General features: G+C 40.0%; 1 protein-coding gene across 1 annotated transcript in view; it reads left to right on the forward strand.

Annotated features, from left to right (window-relative positions):
* LOC120789093 (nesprin-2) overlaps nucleotides 1–17,528 on the forward strand; it is an 88,242-nt gene that overhangs the window by 51,365 nt on the left and 19,349 nt on the right. The window contains exons 77-95 of the mRNA XM_040125586.1: nucleotides 53–252; nucleotides 788–920; nucleotides 1,740–1,922; nucleotides 2,635–2,784; nucleotides 3,424–3,600; nucleotides 3,988–4,143; nucleotides 4,243–4,398; nucleotides 4,917–5,087; nucleotides 5,507–5,640; nucleotides 5,926–6,121; nucleotides 7,163–7,345; nucleotides 7,528–7,641; nucleotides 7,801–7,952; nucleotides 8,147–8,294; nucleotides 8,876–8,970; nucleotides 10,626–10,848; nucleotides 11,637–11,834; nucleotides 13,131–13,253; nucleotides 14,888–15,043. Coding sequence (XP_039981520.1) covers nucleotides 53–252; nucleotides 788–920; nucleotides 1,740–1,922; nucleotides 2,635–2,784; nucleotides 3,424–3,600; nucleotides 3,988–4,143; nucleotides 4,243–4,398; nucleotides 4,917–5,087; nucleotides 5,507–5,640; nucleotides 5,926–6,121; nucleotides 7,163–7,345; nucleotides 7,528–7,641; nucleotides 7,801–7,952; nucleotides 8,147–8,294; nucleotides 8,876–8,970; nucleotides 10,626–10,848; nucleotides 11,637–11,834; nucleotides 13,131–13,253; nucleotides 14,888–15,043 — 3,048 coding nt within the window. The remainder of the gene's footprint in view (nucleotides 1–52; nucleotides 253–787; nucleotides 921–1,739; nucleotides 1,923–2,634; nucleotides 2,785–3,423; nucleotides 3,601–3,987; nucleotides 4,144–4,242; nucleotides 4,399–4,916; nucleotides 5,088–5,506; nucleotides 5,641–5,925; nucleotides 6,122–7,162; nucleotides 7,346–7,527; nucleotides 7,642–7,800; nucleotides 7,953–8,146; nucleotides 8,295–8,875; nucleotides 8,971–10,625; nucleotides 10,849–11,636; nucleotides 11,835–13,130; nucleotides 13,254–14,887; nucleotides 15,044–17,528) is intronic.

Raw genomic sequence — 17,528 nt, forward strand, 5'->3', positions numbered from 1 at the left:
CACTGAGTGTAATGTAAGCTTAACATAAGTACTAATTCCCCTTGTCACTCAGCAAGCATCGGTCCGGTTAGATGAGAGCAGAGCTGCTTTAGGACTGCTCCTGGATCAGTGCAAGGTGCTGCAGACAGATCCAGTGTTTGCTGCCTCAGTCAGCCAGGCAGGAGGTGCTCTTGAGCTGGGATGGAGGAGTGCCTTCAGGCGGACAGAGCAAGAGATTCAACGTTGCAGAGATATCCAGGACCTCCGGGCCAGGTGTGACAGGCTCAAAAATACCAATGTATAACTTCTGTTAAAACATAAAAACAAATTATGGTGCTCTAGATTACTTTATTATCTTCGAGTGGAAGCCAGATGGGTTTATTTATTGCCTGAAAGGTCTGACAAATGTTGTTGTCTGGAACAACCGCATCAACGATTTTGTGGATGGATACAAAATAAAAATATCATGCCAAAGTGTTTCTTCACTCCAAGGCCAAAGATATTAAAGGCTATTGAAAAGAACTTGGATGTGCAGGACTAAGACTAAGACTAAGGTTTTAATGTCCATAGAAATATTGCACAGGATTTAGTCAGTAAATTTTAGTGAAACACACAGACTTTGTGCCACCTAAAATAATAGACATGTGGGATACAGCTACGAGAGAGCAAATAAAAACACATGCCGCAAATCGGCAGTCTTGTTTATTAGTATTGGATCCAAACCTCAGTGGTTACTTCACTGTCTGTATAAAGGAGCCTACATGTTCTGCTCCACTTGATGAGCTATCTTCCCTCATCTTCCCCACAGATTCCAGACAGACTTTGCCTCGGTCAGTAAATGGCTGGTTGATGCCAACAAACAACTGAAGACTTTGTCTGACCTGGGAGACCCCTCAGACCTGAACCAAGATTGTGTTCACAAAAATCTAATCAAGCTACTGGTAAGGTTCTTTTATGTACTCATCACCTTTCCATACTACTAAAACAGAGAGGCTATTGTCAGCAAAGGCCTTTTAACCTGAAAAAATAACATCCCAAACAAAAAAGGGAGTCTGGTGCTTTGAATCCTCAGCGTCATTTCCCAATTTTTCTTCTTTTTTAAGCTTATTTGCATTCAAGAGAATTGTTTTTGTTTTAATGCTGTTATGCTGTCATTATTTTCATTTGTGACTGTATTAGTTTAAATCCTTTTAAATTATTTTTATTTGTCTTTGAACTTGTATTTTTCAGTTTTATGTCTTCTTAATACACTTTACTTGTTTTTGACAACTATGATATAAAGCTATTGCTATTATGTGTGGTCAGAACAGGCATAAGATGTACAAACTAACCCATAACTTCTTCAGCAGTATTTGCTATGCAGTCCAGATCAGCATTATATATGTACGATGATATTCCATAACATTATCATGAAAACAAAAATCTGCTCGACTACAGACTTAGCACACAATATACAGCCAATAGCCTTTGTACCTGTAATTAGCTTTAGCTGTGATGGGAACAATGACCAATGAAAGCTCACCACCTACACAAACTCATACGTCACTGACGGAAAATTGAAATAAAGTAATGCCCCAGTACTAAACACACTTTGTGATGGACTGACGAACCGACCCGTACTGGCTGCTGGTTTTAACCAAAGACCTACACAGGTTGACACTGAAATTAAAACTCACTCAGCCGTTCATAACGCATCTGTTGGACGGTACTGAACTGCGTCCTGACATTGGTTAACCTCCAACCATGACTCTGTCCCCAAGGACTTCTCCATGGAGGTGGAAGCCATGTCGGTGCATAGGGCATCTGTTTCCAAGGAAGCCGCTCAGCTGCTCCACCTGAGGGAAGCTGATTGTCGCGGCCTGAGAGCTCAGATCGCCCAGCTGGAGGTCAACTGGAGCCAACACACCTCTGATCTGTCCAAGATACAAGACCAGCTACAAGAGGTGAGGTGTTTACAAAGACTTCTCTCAGAGTTTTACATATCCTGTAGCTGCACTGTAACTGTAAGATAAATACTTATATTTTGGTATAGTTACCTTAAATAAATGATGCAGTGGTCATGATCATCTCAAGCCTGCATCACATACTAGTGGCGTTTTTTTTCCAAATTTCAACCACATGCCCCATAAACTCTTACTTTCCACTTCTCGAATGGATTAAAATGCAATGGTCCAAATACCATTGAAGTGCTGTTAGTTTTCAAAAATAATTAGGCATTTTGAAATCCCTTGCGGTAAAGGGAGTGCAAACCTCATTACAATCCTGTTGAAATCAGTTTTGGGGTGATTGAGGATAGGGAGGACTTACAAAGGAGAAGAAGGAGGACTCTTTTTTCTTCACGATTTATCACCAGTGAATGGAACCAGATATTCCACTTTTATAATAATTTAACTAGTTTTGCCAGGTTTGACAGAGGGTTCATTCTGATGACTTACACTTTGGCAGTCACCTCAGGAGAGGATGAAAAAGATGTTATCTACCAAAGGAAGATTTAATCATTTGGACAGGCACAAAAAGTCTGATTATGACAGGACTGATGTTCACTGTGTAACTACCCAGCTGGATAAGTGAAATACATTTATTTTAAATACAGTAAAGTTAGAAATGAAAGGTACAAGTAACTCCTTGTCTTCTCTGTTGTATTGTGTCTGTTAGCGGCTGCTGGATGGATGGCCACCGGTGGAGCTGCTGTCTGACCTGGAGGACTGGCTGAAGAAGCTGGAGGCTTCGCTGAGCCATGAGAAAGAAAAAGTTCTCAAGGCCAAAGATGCTGCTCAGATCACTGAAATCCTGCAGCACTACCAGGTACTTATATCCCCAATATTCACTGTTTTTTTTTTTTTTTTTTGTGCATCTTTTTCTTTAATCAGAGGCTCTGTTTCAGTGGTTATTTCATCACTTGGGAGGTTCTCCTCTATTACAGCATCCACTGCCCTTCTCTTTTGTTTGGTTGAGTCATGAAATGTGTTAAGCTAATATTCACAGAGTTACATTGTGTCCTACACACTACATTATGTGTGGAAACAAAAGCAAGACACATCTGCAAGGTGTATTCTGTACAATTAAACATAAACGAAAACTTGAATTTTTCCTATAAACAACCTAAAAATCTTTCTTTATTGGGACTGACTTGTAGAATTAAACAGTGTTTATGTCCATACAATTACTTGGGCAATGATGAATGAATGATGTTTTTTTTACTGGTGAAAAAATTTGGGATTGTCGGAAATGAGCCAGTCACAAAGGAAAAATGTCTAAGATGAAGGTAATTAAAACAAATTCCATAGCGCATCAGATAAACCAGTACCAGAGGTGAATGACAAATACAAATTTAAAAGCATGAAAAATTTAAAAGCAAAGTAGCACATGTCACTTTTGACTGTTGCCATCTTGAAACGGTGCTTTTACATAAATGAGATCTTTATATTTAATATTCTTTTTCAGGAGTTAAAGGCAGGTATTGTCAGTGGGCAGCTCCTCCTTGATTTCCTGTGCCAGTCTGGGCCTCAGGTGATGGGAGCAGACGTCCAGGCTCTCCGGTCTGAACGTTCAACGTTTTCAGAGACACTTGGCGCCCTTAGACTCCGGTGGCTCCACCTCCGGAGGGAGCTGGAGAGCCAGGTCAGTATCTCAGCTACCAATATGCAATATAACACTACTACTTTTAGCGAGCTGATCTAACGGAAAAGTAGTACAGTTGGGTGGCTCAGATCTGAACGTGGAAGTATTTTCATGCAACCAAGTCCAAGACTTGGTTCCATGTACGTCTTTTTCTGTTGATGTATTGTCATTAAATGCTCAAATACGTTGTATCAGCAAAAATGTTTGCTGATGGTTTTTATTGTTACTTGAACCAATAAGCCAAACCATAAACATAATTCCGTTTATGCCAGTGACAACATCTTGTTTAATTCTCCAAACAGACTAAACAGAAATGTAACTTTCCACTTCTGATCGTGTTTTTCTACGCATGAGCCAATGAGCCACTGTTTGTCTTTGCCCACTCAGATTCGTGGAGCTGAACAGATGCATCACACTCTGGCAGTCAGAGAGAGGCGGTTACGGCACCTTCGTGTTTGGATAGAGCAGCAGAAAAAGCAGCTGGATCAGTGGGAACGACCCACCAGTCAAACTCTGGCTCGTAAGGCTCTGCTAGAGTGGGAGGTACAGAAACAGGAAGCAAACAGGTGTATGTTTGTTATGTATGTGCTGCTGCTGTCCTCAGATCTGAGCCTACTCTATTTTTTTTTTTTTTTCTTCCAGGCTGTTGTAGGCAGAGTGAAGGAGGTGGCTGCAGCTTTGAAGGAGTTGAAAGTCACACAATTACATGTTGAAAAAGAAGAGGAGCATCCTTTTGATATAGCTTTCTCGAACCAGGCAGAGAGCGTTAGTCAAGCCTGTGAGGACCTTAGTCAACAGGTAAAAATAGGGCTGCTAGTGCCATCAGAAACAGGGAAAAATTAGCTCCCGAAAATAACAGTGAAGTAAAGCACTGCTTGTTACCATGAGTTACTACAAGCTGTAAAACCGGTGATGAGACACCTCACCTGAAGGAAAAAAAAAAATACCTTAATTGCGCCAACAAATAATTAATATATTGTTTGTAAAAATGTATGGCTCCTCCATTCCATGTACAATCCACTGATAACGTCTCACTAAAGAGCAGTCATTTACTTCTGATAATAAAAGTTACGTAACAGTTAGTGCACTGTTCGGTATTCTCATTCTTAATCGTTAGTCTGAAATATCATGCTAGTCAACAATCTACCAAGGTCACATACTCTTATGTCTTTATGTTAAAACAAACCAACAGGGGAGTGCTTTATTCCCGTAAATACGAAACCTATACCTCAAAAATATTGAATAAATGCTCCCCCAACTGTTATGAAAACTGCATTGCAAATCCTCATCCGGTTTCTCTCTCTGGTATTTTGCAGATGGAAGCTCTGAGACCAGCTCTACAACAGACTGTTGCGGAGTGGAGTTGTTTTGACAGAGATCTGAGGGAGGTTACTCTCAACACCAGTAGGGTGCGCTGTGCTCTGCAGCATCAGCAAGCTCCTCTGTTCTCACTGAAGCAGGCAGAAGGATACATGGAGCTCCTCCAGGTGAGCAAAAGCACTGACCATTATATCTTGTACACATGCGTTCATAAAGGCTTTACACTTATAAGAAGAAAATATTCCTATATTGAATTTGATCATAATGATCATCACATTAATCCAAGTAAAAGTTGCTTCTTCAACCCCTTAAGCAAGTTGATCCAAAATCTAAAAGGCTTGACAGCTATTAAGCTTAAAAAAAAAAAGCAAAAGGTAGTTTGTTTTTTTTTGTCACCCTGAAACAGCCAGCTGTAACTGTGTGAAGTTAAAAGCCCTTCCAGCTAGTTGTGACAGATTCAGTAGAGGTGTTGGCGTACGTGGACGTCAAGCTCTCAGTTCTTTTCAGTCCCTAAACTTAGATGTTAGGGAAGTAAATGCACCTCCCAAAGACGGAACATGAAAGAGAGGTGTTTTTCTTTGCACAGCATTTCCAGGAGAAGGCTGGAAAAGGAGAGGAGCTTTGGGCAGCTGTGGAAAAATCATTCCAGAGTCTCATGAAGACTCTTCATTTTGGAGCAGCACAGGCACTTGGTGTCCAAATGGAGGTAGAGCGAAAACGGTCAGTAGCATAAATTACAAAATGAACAATATCAGTGGATCATATTCAAACTTCCACATATCATCGCTATCCAGTGAAAATCATGTATCTCCAAATTTGGTGATTTAAATTCTCCTACTTTTAATCTAAATATATCATTTTAAAATCCATCAGAAGTATGTATTTTCCTAACATGTATAAAGATTGCAAACACTTTCAATGTCAATAAAATATTGTGATACAACTTCACCAGACAAATGTAGCCTCATAGAGTTACAGTGTGCTATTGTACTGCGGCTGTGTCAGGTGGAAGGACACGGTGCAGCAGCTAAAGGACGAGCATGTGAAGACTGGGGAGACACTTTCCCTCTGGCAGGAGTATAAGCGTCTCTCTGATAGCTGTTCCCTTCACCTGCGACACCTGTGGCTTCAGTGGGAGGAACTGTTGGGTTCTTCACTTTCACCCGAACAGGACACACAAGCCATGGTTCACTCAGTGGAGGTGAGTTCAGGGGGCTTTTAGCAGAGTCTGAATATGCAGTCCTAGAGTAAGTGTGTACAGCAAAATCCAGTGATTGCTAAAATAAGGTAGATGATAGCAGAAAGTGTCCGGATGTAATGCTACATTCTTGCTATATATTCGAGGCAAGTAACAATTTCAACATGTGAGTTTAAAATATGATGTATATACAGTATAATATTTTTTTACATGAATAATAACACATGTATGCAAACATTTAGTTTTTTGTTTGTTTGTTTTTTTTGTTGTGAAGATATGTAAGATACAAAAAAGCTGATGCATGAAAAAGTAAGGACATATTCCACCAGTGATATGAAGATTTTTGGCAAAATTTGTTGTTGTGATCATCACTGACTTGTTTATTTAGGGCTCATAAACATCTAAGAATTTGATGTATCTTAAGCAGCTGAATTGGAACAAATTTCTGGCATCGTTGAGGGTCACTTAGAAAAATTCCCTGCTTGAATCATCCTGTTCCTGGTGCTGATTCAGAGAGTTTATGCATCACATTCACATTTTAATTGAATGTTTTTTTCAGTGACTGGTCTCTTATTCTTGGAAACGAACAGAAAGCATGCACTCATGGGCAGAAATATCAGCAATGGTCTGTGCTGTGTTTGTACACCTGATCTGTTGTAATTATGTTTAGTCCAGATGCTGCATTATGTGCTGTTTTGCACATTCATGCAAAAAAACAAGCTTTAGGGTTCCCATTCATCTAATTTTTTCCATTTCTGCCCTCTTCAAAAGTACACAGGAAGATGTATTTTGGAATACATGAGTCAGAACCATTTGTGGAAAACAAGATTTCCATTTTTACCGGACAAAAAAGTAGCTGCAATGTTATGAACCTTATTTTTTTTTTTAAGGTGCATTGATGAAAACATTCTGAGAGATGATGAGAAGCAGGAAATACTTTGTAGTTAAGTCAGTTAATTACAACCCAAACCTGCTCACAGCAAAAACAGTAAATAGACCTAATAGAACTGATTATGTTTTTTCTCTCATTTATTTTAACGCCAGATGTTGCAGGTTGTTGCTAAGGACTTGCAAAGCAGTGTGGGAGATGTGCTGGAGTCTTCCAAGCCTCTTATTGGACGGCTAGAACCACTGGCCGCAAATCTAATCCAATCAGAGACCAGACTGCTGTCACGTGACATCCTGCTGCTGAGCCAGGCAATGTCAGTTAAAAAGAAAAGTTTACAGGTAAGAAAATTTGTCAAAATATCACCTGAATTGTTTGTAACAATAATATCAGTAAAACGGGTTTTAAATTCACAGACCAGTTTGCCTGAAGTTTGTTCAAACACTAACTAACCAGAGATTAAAGATTGTCAGCTACTGTCCAGATTTCATTAATGAGTCAGTTAATTTCTCTCTGTGTGAAGGATGATTTGGGGGAGCAGAAACTGTTTCGTACTTGTCTGCAGACCCTTGAAAAGCAGACACAGAACATACAACAGAAACTAAAGGCCAGTTTAAATGATGACAACCCTGTGAAGGTTGGTCCGAATCCCTGTCATTTCCCATGAATGAGCTTCACTGTACATTACTTTTGGACATCACATTTAAATTCAGAGCGCTAGGATCAAGACATCTTGACCGTGGGATCTTAAACTAAAAATGTGCTTTATGTTTCCCATTTCTTGGATGTGGAGCAGGTTCTCATGGAGCTCATTGATCTGTTTCCCTCGCTGGTTGACGTCAGGGAGATCAGCTGCTATTTGACCATTAACAACCAGGACGCAGAGAGACTGCACACGGTCAGCAGGGAGAGGATCGAAAGCATGACTCGCACATCTGCCGTGAACAGGTGACAAAGATCTAAACTGACTAAATGGAAATTCACATGCTATTTGAAAAGGTTCACAAAACATTTTTGCAACAAATGCAGAACTGTAATAAATAGTTATTTGTTGGAGCCCATTGAAGTCCTTTTGAAAGAAGCTTCAAGTTGTAGTCTATAGGAAGGCTATAGAAGTTTACTGAGTATTCTTGGTTTTCCAGAGAGCTGCAGGCAGAGCGTCAGTGTTCCCAGACCTTTGAGGAGAAGCTTAAGAACCTGACACACATAAAGGAGAAACTTGATGAGGAATCAGTGTCCAGAAAACCTCACAGTTACTCCTGCATCCAAGAGATGCTGACTGTCCATCAGGTACGATACACTTTTCAGATTCTCTGCATTTCTTCCATTCGAGAGACATTACTGATTCTGACAAACAGAAACCAGCCTCTGCCTCTTAACCACTTTTAAAAACTTCTGAGGGATAGGAACTTCAGGTGGTGTAGTGTTTGCACCCTGGCAGCCAAAAGTGGCAGAGACAAATAGTCCAAATTACTCAAATTGAATGGACACTTTATCTTATCGCTCCTGTTAAAGTGTCTTGTTAAAATGTTAAAAGCAAAGCTAACTCGCCAGCTATTCTCACTTGTTATGGGAGAGCTAGGGGTTAAATTCTTGCTGGATGAATTCTTTGTTGATAAATCCTTTCCCTCCCCTACATCGACAGATGAGTCTGTACTCTAGATAAACAGTTCAACTATATACTGCCAATGTGTTACTATATGACAAGCATGTTGACAAAGAAATATTTGGTAAGGCCTGAGGAAGCCAAATTAATGACCTCATCAGCACAAAGGCTTGTTTAATATATCCCTGGGATTATAGCAGGACATTTGGCAGATCACTGATTCTCACACTGTTCTCTCTCCTGCTGTTATCATTTATTCCCACAGAGTCTTTGGGCTGAAATCACTCCTGGACACCAGCTTCTGCAGGGTCTTCTCTGTGATGCAGTCAAGTCCATGGAAAAAGAAACAGGAGATAAAAGGTATATGTAAGTTGTGGAAAAGTCTTGGAAGACATTAAGTCCTGGTTTAATACTGTACAAAAATATTTTAAATGCATAGTAACAGGCTTTATTGAGCTTTAAGTTTGTGAATACTAATAATGGCTAGCAATGAGAGAGCTTCAACCCTTTAAGCCCTAATTTTCCCTGGTTCTTCACTTCAACTATATGAAGTTAATACAAATGAAGTTAACACATTCACAAAGGCCCAGTTCAGCACACTCTTCAGCTTGACTGGTCAGTTTAATTCACAGAAACAGCAGGTGTCTTGCCAGAATGAATGAATGAGAAACTGAAAGGCTTGAAAGACTTCCAGAATAGCCACATTTTATTGTCAGCTGTGTCATGGCACAGGTAGTACTAGAGAAATAATTTGTTGTTGCGTCTAGAGGAACTAATTACCTAAGCCTCTATATGGAAACTAAACCAAAAGACTTCACGGATAAGGGTTATTATTAATATTATCCATGTTATCCATGTTATTATCCATCATAGTCACAAATAAAATAGTTTCTTGTTACTCTGCCAAAAACAACAGCTCTCCTCCTACTTCTCTCCCATTTTTTTTAGCATCAAGGTTCAAGGTTTGTGTGCCTCTGACGGTGCTCCTATTAGATGAGACTCACCCTTTTGATTTTTTTTAGCAACCAATCAATAAGACAATGACAGCCATGGAAACATGACACTTGTCTGAAAGGACAATTTCAGTAGAAAAAGGGGAGCTAAGACTTAGAGAGATACTTCTTAGGTAATGCTATTGACTAAAAATGTCAATCTTGCCAGGATATGTGACGCGTCGCGGTCATACATATCCAGCTGTAGGATGGGATGTCATTTGTGAATTGATAAAACCTTTTACTCATCAACTCCCTTTTGGTGTTTGTACCGATACTAGCAGGTATCATACTGGCAGCAGTAGTTAAAAACTCTGAAAAATAATGTCTCTGGCTGTGTCTGGGCCCCATACTGGAGGAAATCTCTGGCAGTAATCTGAGTTAACAGTAAGTGAGTTTGTAGTCTTGTATTTGTTCAGGCCCCGTCATCAATAAAGTGACTAGATCTGAAGTTTTCCAGTTGCATTCCTTCTGCGCTTTTGACAGTCTCACATATTGGATGCACACTGAGACACAACAAAATGCAGTCTGTACAGGTGTTTCCTACCCTGGAACAGCTAGATGCTTCCTTAAATCATATTTTTGCAGTGTTTTGGAATGCTTGGAAAGCTCTTACATTTTTAAGGGATCCAAGGGAAAGTTCCCTCTGTTCCCTCTGCTGGGATTGCTACTTAAGACTGTAAGACAGTCTTAAAATTCTGCATTGTTGTAGTATTTGGCTGTGAATGACCTATAACAGACTCATTTGTTTTTCTCCTTTTATTTTATTACTTCTACCAGTTTGTGTTCTCTTTTTGTTTTTTGTTTTTGCAAAGAAAGTATATTATGCTAAATTTCGTTTCGCAAAACCTAACTTGACCTCCACTTTATTTTTCAACACTTCCCCCATTTTATCTTGGATTCATTACATATTTTTAGCGTCTGGATGGATGCCAACACGTTTGCCAGAGGTTTACAGCAATGTCATTGTTTTTCTCCAAATAGAGCACATTAGCTGAAGCTCTTGTGTTGCTTCTTGTACAGATCTGAGCTCATGGCACAAGTGGCCAGTATGAGGGAGAGCTGGTTCAGTGCCGTTTCTCTGGCTGGCCAGCGCAGGGCCATGGCCAAAGAACAGCTCAGACGATGGAGACTCTACCACCACGGCCTAAAACGTCTGTGGAAGCTGTTGAGGGACGCTGACCCTCTACTGCCCCCTGCTGGCCCTGCTCTGCAGCAATTACGAAGCTGTGCGGATGATTACCAAGTAGGCAAAGATGACAACTAGTGCTGTTTTATGTTTTTTCTGTCAACTAAAAATTTTAGTGAAGCTAAAGACCTGATACAATAATAGTACATCAATGGTAGAAACACACACATACACACAAACACTGAAGCACTGAAAGTGCCATACAGTATGTCTTAAAAATCCAAATTCAACCCCTCAGGTCTAACCTTGGGTTTGTTTTGGTGGGCAAGAAACATTTGTTTGGAATTGGCTCTCAAATCGCAGTTTTTCCGTCAGAGCGTTTCAGCCAAACACCTTTGAAACATAGGGGAGAAGACTATTTCCAGTCCATTACAACTGACTTGCTGATTGACTGATCAGTCCAAGCATGCCCAAGACTGTATGGCTGTAGGTAGATGCAGTGTATATTCTGACCAGCTAAAAATTCAAGCTTCACGCTTAATAATTTGGACGTAAGTACCAACAAAATATGTCCAACCAGTGACCCTGCCAGTGTGTGAAAGGATTACAACGTACGTGGTGCATGTCTGCAGATTTTCATCTGTCACACTGTGGTGAAGCACAATGTCTGTGGTGTTTCTTTTGACTGGAGCTAGTTGGTCAGCCTGTATCCCATTCTAGTGGTTTTGTTAGTTTTCAAAATCAAGACCACATTTCCTACTGTACACTCAAGGAGTAACCATTTTCCTCTGGTGAAAGACTTCTTTCTTTACAGAAATTGCAATTGTCTGACAAGTTTAATGTTTTATTAATGTATAAATACTTCGAATCACAAATTTAAAAAACAAGCCTCTCCTCCATATTAGTGTGTTGACGCGGCTTTGAGTCTGCACTCTACCGTGTACGACCAGACACTGGAGGCTGGCAAGCAGTTGTATGAAACCATGACAGAGTCTGAGTGTCAGAGTCGACTGCGGTCAGAGCTCCAGGCCATAGAGGAAGCCTGGAAACGAGCCACCTCACTGCTGGGGAAGAGAAAAGACCTGGTTAATAAAACTCTTCAGGTAACAGCCATAGTTATATATTTATTTATTTTCATTTTCATCTATTAAACACCAAGACTCTAATTCTACATCTGACAAAATGTATCTATAGGCAAGAAAATCTTAGTGTCACTTCTTTGACAAAATGGTCAAGAGTTTAATACAATGTAATCAGAAAAATAAATAAGACCCCAATAAACCTCCAGTATTAAGCTTTGCGTGACCTTATGCTACCCCAATAAACACACACAGAGGAGCTGGTGAGTTGCCCTGGCACTGAGCTCCTGCCAAGAGGGATCAAAGAGCGGCTCAGATCTATCCATGATCCACATCCAGACACAGCTGGTTACCAGTGTCTGTCCCTTTCATTCCATCACTGCTTCACTGCAGTTCTGATATATAGTATAGTATGATAACAGTTAACTCTTTAAATGTATAAGTTTTAGAAGGTCTTCCCTGGTTCATGAGCTGTGTTAGTTACAGTACAACATCCGATTGTTTTAGTGACCAGAAAGGTCAGGGAAAGTTGTGTTAACCCCCTTAAACTAAACAGGATCTACCCAGGGACAGGAAAATCCCTCTGACCAGCATGGCAGAGATCCTATAGACGGAGGCATTCAAGCACAAACTAGAACTGACAGAAAGAGACTAATGTGCTCATCATATACGGTCAATCAGATCTGCTGTGAAATCTGAAGATTTTTAGGAACAGAAAACTGGTGTTATTGGTTTCGTACCCTTTTTAAATTTAGTTTTTTTTTTTTGATTTTATAACTATACTTTTTGCTTTGATGCACTTTTTTTTAGAAGGCCCGACACTGATAAGCACAGAGTACTAAATACATCAAATACAGTATCAAATACATTTTATAATATTTAAAAAAATTTGGAAACCAATTAGATGGTCATGGTCTTTTCAACTTTTGACATGAATTAATTTGTTTCACAAAGCATTTATTTTAGCATCTGAGTCTTGAAGAATTATGTTTGCGGGAATATTAAAAGGACAGGCATGAACAATTCTGCTTTTAATGTGATTTCAAAAACACATTTCTAGGAAGCACAATTCATTTTTTATCCCTGTATTGCATATACAACAGCGAATTCAACTAGAAAAAAGAAAATGAATCTTTAGAAGAGCATGTTGAGGAGCAGGTTACCTCTATGTTGATTGAACTTGTCCCTGTTTCATTTGATGTAATTGATGGATTCTCAAAGTGTAGTTCCCAAAAATATAGTGAATATGTTTTTACAGAAGCCCAGACTTTTGTGCTTAAACAATGCAAATCTCAAGTCTGCGTCCTGCTGTTTATTTAGAAATGGATTCAGTGTCAGGACGGGATAACCAACATCATGTCTGACCTGGATGAGGTGAAGACCAGGATGAAGCGGCAGCTGCCTGAAGGACCAGAGGACTCTAAGAATGAGAAGCTCGTTCAGGTGATTATAACATGGGTGGTGTGTGGTGTGGGTGTGGGTGTATATAAAAACACCTGTTCATTAGTATTATGTAGTGATTTTTTTTTAAATATTCCTACATTCATACAATTCACAAATAAGATGTGATTTGCTGTGTTGATCTTTACCTGATGCATGCACAGTCTCCTATCATCTTCCAACTTCAAATCTCACTGAAAAAGCAGATAAAAACACTGTTGTCCTTTTCGAGCAGATTTTATATAAATCAACCTGCACAAAACTACCAGAGCGCCTACAAGTCTTCACTTTCAAAATAATGCTAGTGGCTAAAAGGGTAGAGGCTACCATTGAGGGCACTAAGCTCACTTTTCATTGTATTTATTCTAGGAATTTTGGGCTTTTGGCAACCCATCCTACCGCAAAAAAATATTTTATCTCATAGGAAGAATGCGGTGTTTTAGACTCGATATCTTTTTAAACCTGACTACTCTGTGATTAAAAAAAATAAAATAAAATAAAAGAAGAAAATTGTTCCAGCGTGGACGAACCTATGGCACCGCATTTGGACCTTCATGTTCAGAAAGAAATTTTACAGGAAATACAACTAAACAGTTAAATAAAATAACAGGAAGTGGACATTGAAGAGGGGCTGGTTCTGAAATCACTCACTATTTACTATATAGTGCACTATATTTACTGTGCGATGTTCTCTGAGCATGTTTGCCCTGAAAACTTCCAAACTGGGGCAATGAAAGTTGTGTCCTTATCGTGTGCACTACTTTCTACCAACAATTGCACAGAGCAATGCTCTGCATTTTATGGATGCAAAAATTACAGTCAGGCGACTCCACACCTGTCAGTAATGACTCAAAATGATGATGATTAGTAAGCGTCCGAAATCTCAGTTAACGACAGAGTGAACTGTTACGTAGGGAGTAGTGAATGAGTGACCCTGCCACAGATTCATCACCTCGGTATATCTAAAATCTGAGCTGGGGCCCCGGTGGCTCACTGTCGCTCACCATTAGGGATGCAGGACTCGATTTAGGACAAACTCTCTGCGAAAGCCTAAAAATTGCTCTCTAAAACACAAACTGCTTCTTAGAATCCACACTTTTGTGTCTACATTTTGACTTTTGTTGGTTGCCTCGCCTATTATCATAAGATTTTTTTTATTAGATGGAAAATTGCAAAGGAATGATGAAAAATATCGTTTTTGTCATTAAGTTAATTCCGTGAAAATAAGTTATCATGGTACCATGTGTATGACATTAACACATAAAGTCATGATATAAGTCCCAGTGGCATTCATCAGCATGAACCTGTTGGAGGAAAACCTAACAGGTCAGCCAGTCTGAAAACTGGCAAAAGTTTCCCCACCTCTCAACTCCATTAAAAGCTACCCCCCCCCCATCCCACCAGAGCGCCTCTGAGTTTACACCCCTTTCCCCTATTTAATACCCCCATGCTTTCACTCCCCTCCCCCTTTCTGCCCCTTCTACCCTCCCCCTGTCCCATCTACAGCCTTTTAATCTGGATGGTCAGAGCGAACGCGTGCAAGAAAGAGGTAGAGAAGCGTGTGCACACAGCTTGTATATGGCTGTCTGTCTGGGTGTTTAAGTGTGTGTGTTTGTGTGTGTGTTTGTGTTATGCAGGAGACAGAGCTCACTCTGCAGCGTTTGGCCAGTGGTTTGAGGGAACTGGGCACCATGAAGACAGACCTGTCCCAGTACATAGCGGCTGGTGACTCGGCTCTGCTGGAGCAGCAGCTGGAACAACTCCACGGTCAATGGGAAGAGCTGTGTATGAAGGTGAGAACTGATTTAAAAAATAATAATAATGTGGGTATATTTGTGTGTGTGTGTTGTGTTTGTTTATATATATATATATATATGTGTATACAGACAATCTGTGTGGGCAATAAAATGAGCCAGAGAGAGTTAGAGATTGTAGTTTTGGGAGAGAGGGAGAAATTTGCTACCAGCGGTTTCTTGGCGGTGACCAGCAGCACAAAGCCTATGCACCACTGAAGCTGAAAACACACACAGACACACACACACACTCACACACACTCATTTGTCTGACAAAAGAGCCAGCATTTGCGGGTTGTTGGAGGGAAAACTGCAACATCTTGCCCTCTTGCAAGATGTTGCAGTTTTCCCTCCAAGAAAAGTTGCTTAATACTCAAGCAACTTTCCTCACTAAAGGTCAAATTATTTTTTTCTTTTTACATGTCGACTGCAAAGGTTTTTCTCAGTTTTTTGCTCATATCAGCACACAAAGAAAGTTAAGCCCTTTGCAGTTTATTCAAACGTTTTGAAATAGTTGCTTGCCAGCTTTTTAGGGATATAATTACCTCCTGACTCAGAATCACTGTGCAAGCTAAGCAATCACATGAAACTCTCACACATAACAGGCAGTTAATTCTGTAACTGCATTATTGGTGAAAGTAGGTCCACTTTATACACACAGGCTCAAATTCCTACAGTTAAGTCTTTATGGCTTAAACATAAATGAACTCTTGTTCTTTAGAAACCAACGGTTATGACATGCTTGGGACATTTTCGTCAGTTATTAGGGTTATGGGACAGTTTGCACTCATGGTAATTGGGTCTCCAGTTTGCCTGGCTGCTTCCACCTGCCTCCTATCTTGGCAGGAGTTAACTGAGTTACTCACTGACGCAGCAACAGCAGCCAGGATGCCCCATTGTTGGGTTTTCTTTTGACATTTAGGGTTTTGTACGTGGAATTGTCTTCGTTAGGTGTACCACCATGGGTAGCTGACCTTGCAGTCACTGAGGGTTAAGAATAACAAAACTTAAGTCTCATACATTGTGTATATAGGTTCAATCAATGTTATTTCCATTGGTTTTATATGACAAAGTTATACTTCGATATTCCAAAATGGATATTTTTGAAAATGTTTTGATAAATTGACAAATTTATTCAAATTAATTGAAAAGAAAACATGTCTGATCATTTGAGAAGGCACGGACTAATTTTTGCTGTTTGATCACACAAGAGTTTTCATCCCTATTCATTCTTGACATGGCCGGGGGGGGCATGGATCTGATCCACAGCAGCTTCCTCTGCATAGTTAACAGGTTGTAGGTGGGGGAAGCCACTGGAATGGGTCCGATGAGCAGATGGCCTGGCTGGCCTAAAGGGATTCAGGGGACAGGCTCTATTGTTCCTGGTGAAGCACAAAGTCCTCACGGGGTGACTGCAGCGCTCAAAGCTCCCTAAATTCTCCAGAGCCCAAAAGGCCTTGCAGTGTTAGTACATTAAAACCAAAGCAGAGCTCATTTAAATCAAATGAATGCCACTGAACAGTAAAACATAGCAGTTTCAAAGATGCCCTGTGGGCCCGTTAAGCCCTTTAACCTCAAAAAGATCATCAGCCCCCTCCTCAGCTATGTAACAGGGTGTTTTCATGGCATTAAGCTGTCATTAGGAAAATGGACCTTGTTAATTTTATCAAATAGCCAGACTCTATTGGGGATTTTTATAAATTCAGTTGATGACTGTTTCGGATAGAGATTAAATGTCCCTACTGCTTTAGTGTAGTAAGATAAAAAACACTTAATATTCAGTCAGTTTTTACAGTATTTTATTCACTTCTATATCATCTAATTGCCCATTTTTTATATTTCAGGGGTTTTGAAATGAGCTTTTTTTTTTTTTTTTAAGTGATTTTCTCAATTGTTACCACCCATGCACTAAGCTCAAGCCTACAAAGTGCTTTGTTGTGTATTAGATTTGGGTCACAGTGTTTCCTGGATACACACCAGGAAGCATCATAACAAATAACCCTCTTTCAGACTGGACTGACATTCGTCAAAATCTTTGGCACTACTGTTTTGAAGCTTTTGTTTTGCATGTTAAACAGTGAACACCCTTTTGCTTTCAGGTCTATAGTAAATTAAGAAAGAAAGTACCTAACTCTTGTAACTGAGACACATTTATTGTGCTGTTGTAAGATCATCAGTTTCATTGTTTGTTTAAAAACTATAAATCATGTTTAGTGCTTTTTGTGGACAATGCACCAGACCCCTTGTTTGCTCTAAGCTTGCGTGGTAGTTGCATCAAAAGTGGCTAGCGTGAGTGTTATACCAGTTCCTATCTGCTGTTAGTCATGAACAAGCTCAGTTTCCATGCACTTTGTTTGTAACATTTATGCGGAGGATCAGTAGATGTACACTCACAGGATTATTTTTAATGGCAGTTTAGGGGGCACCACAGGTGTCCTGCAACCACTGTCTAGACCTTTATTGTCATTGTACAAGATACACATTC

Source organism: Xiphias gladius, chromosome 4 (assembly GCF_016859285.1).
Source record: "Xiphias gladius isolate SHS-SW01 ecotype Sanya breed wild chromosome 4, ASM1685928v1, whole genome shotgun sequence".
NCBI classification, from domain to species: domain Eukaryota; kingdom Metazoa; phylum Chordata; class Actinopteri; order Istiophoriformes; family Xiphiidae; genus Xiphias; species Xiphias gladius.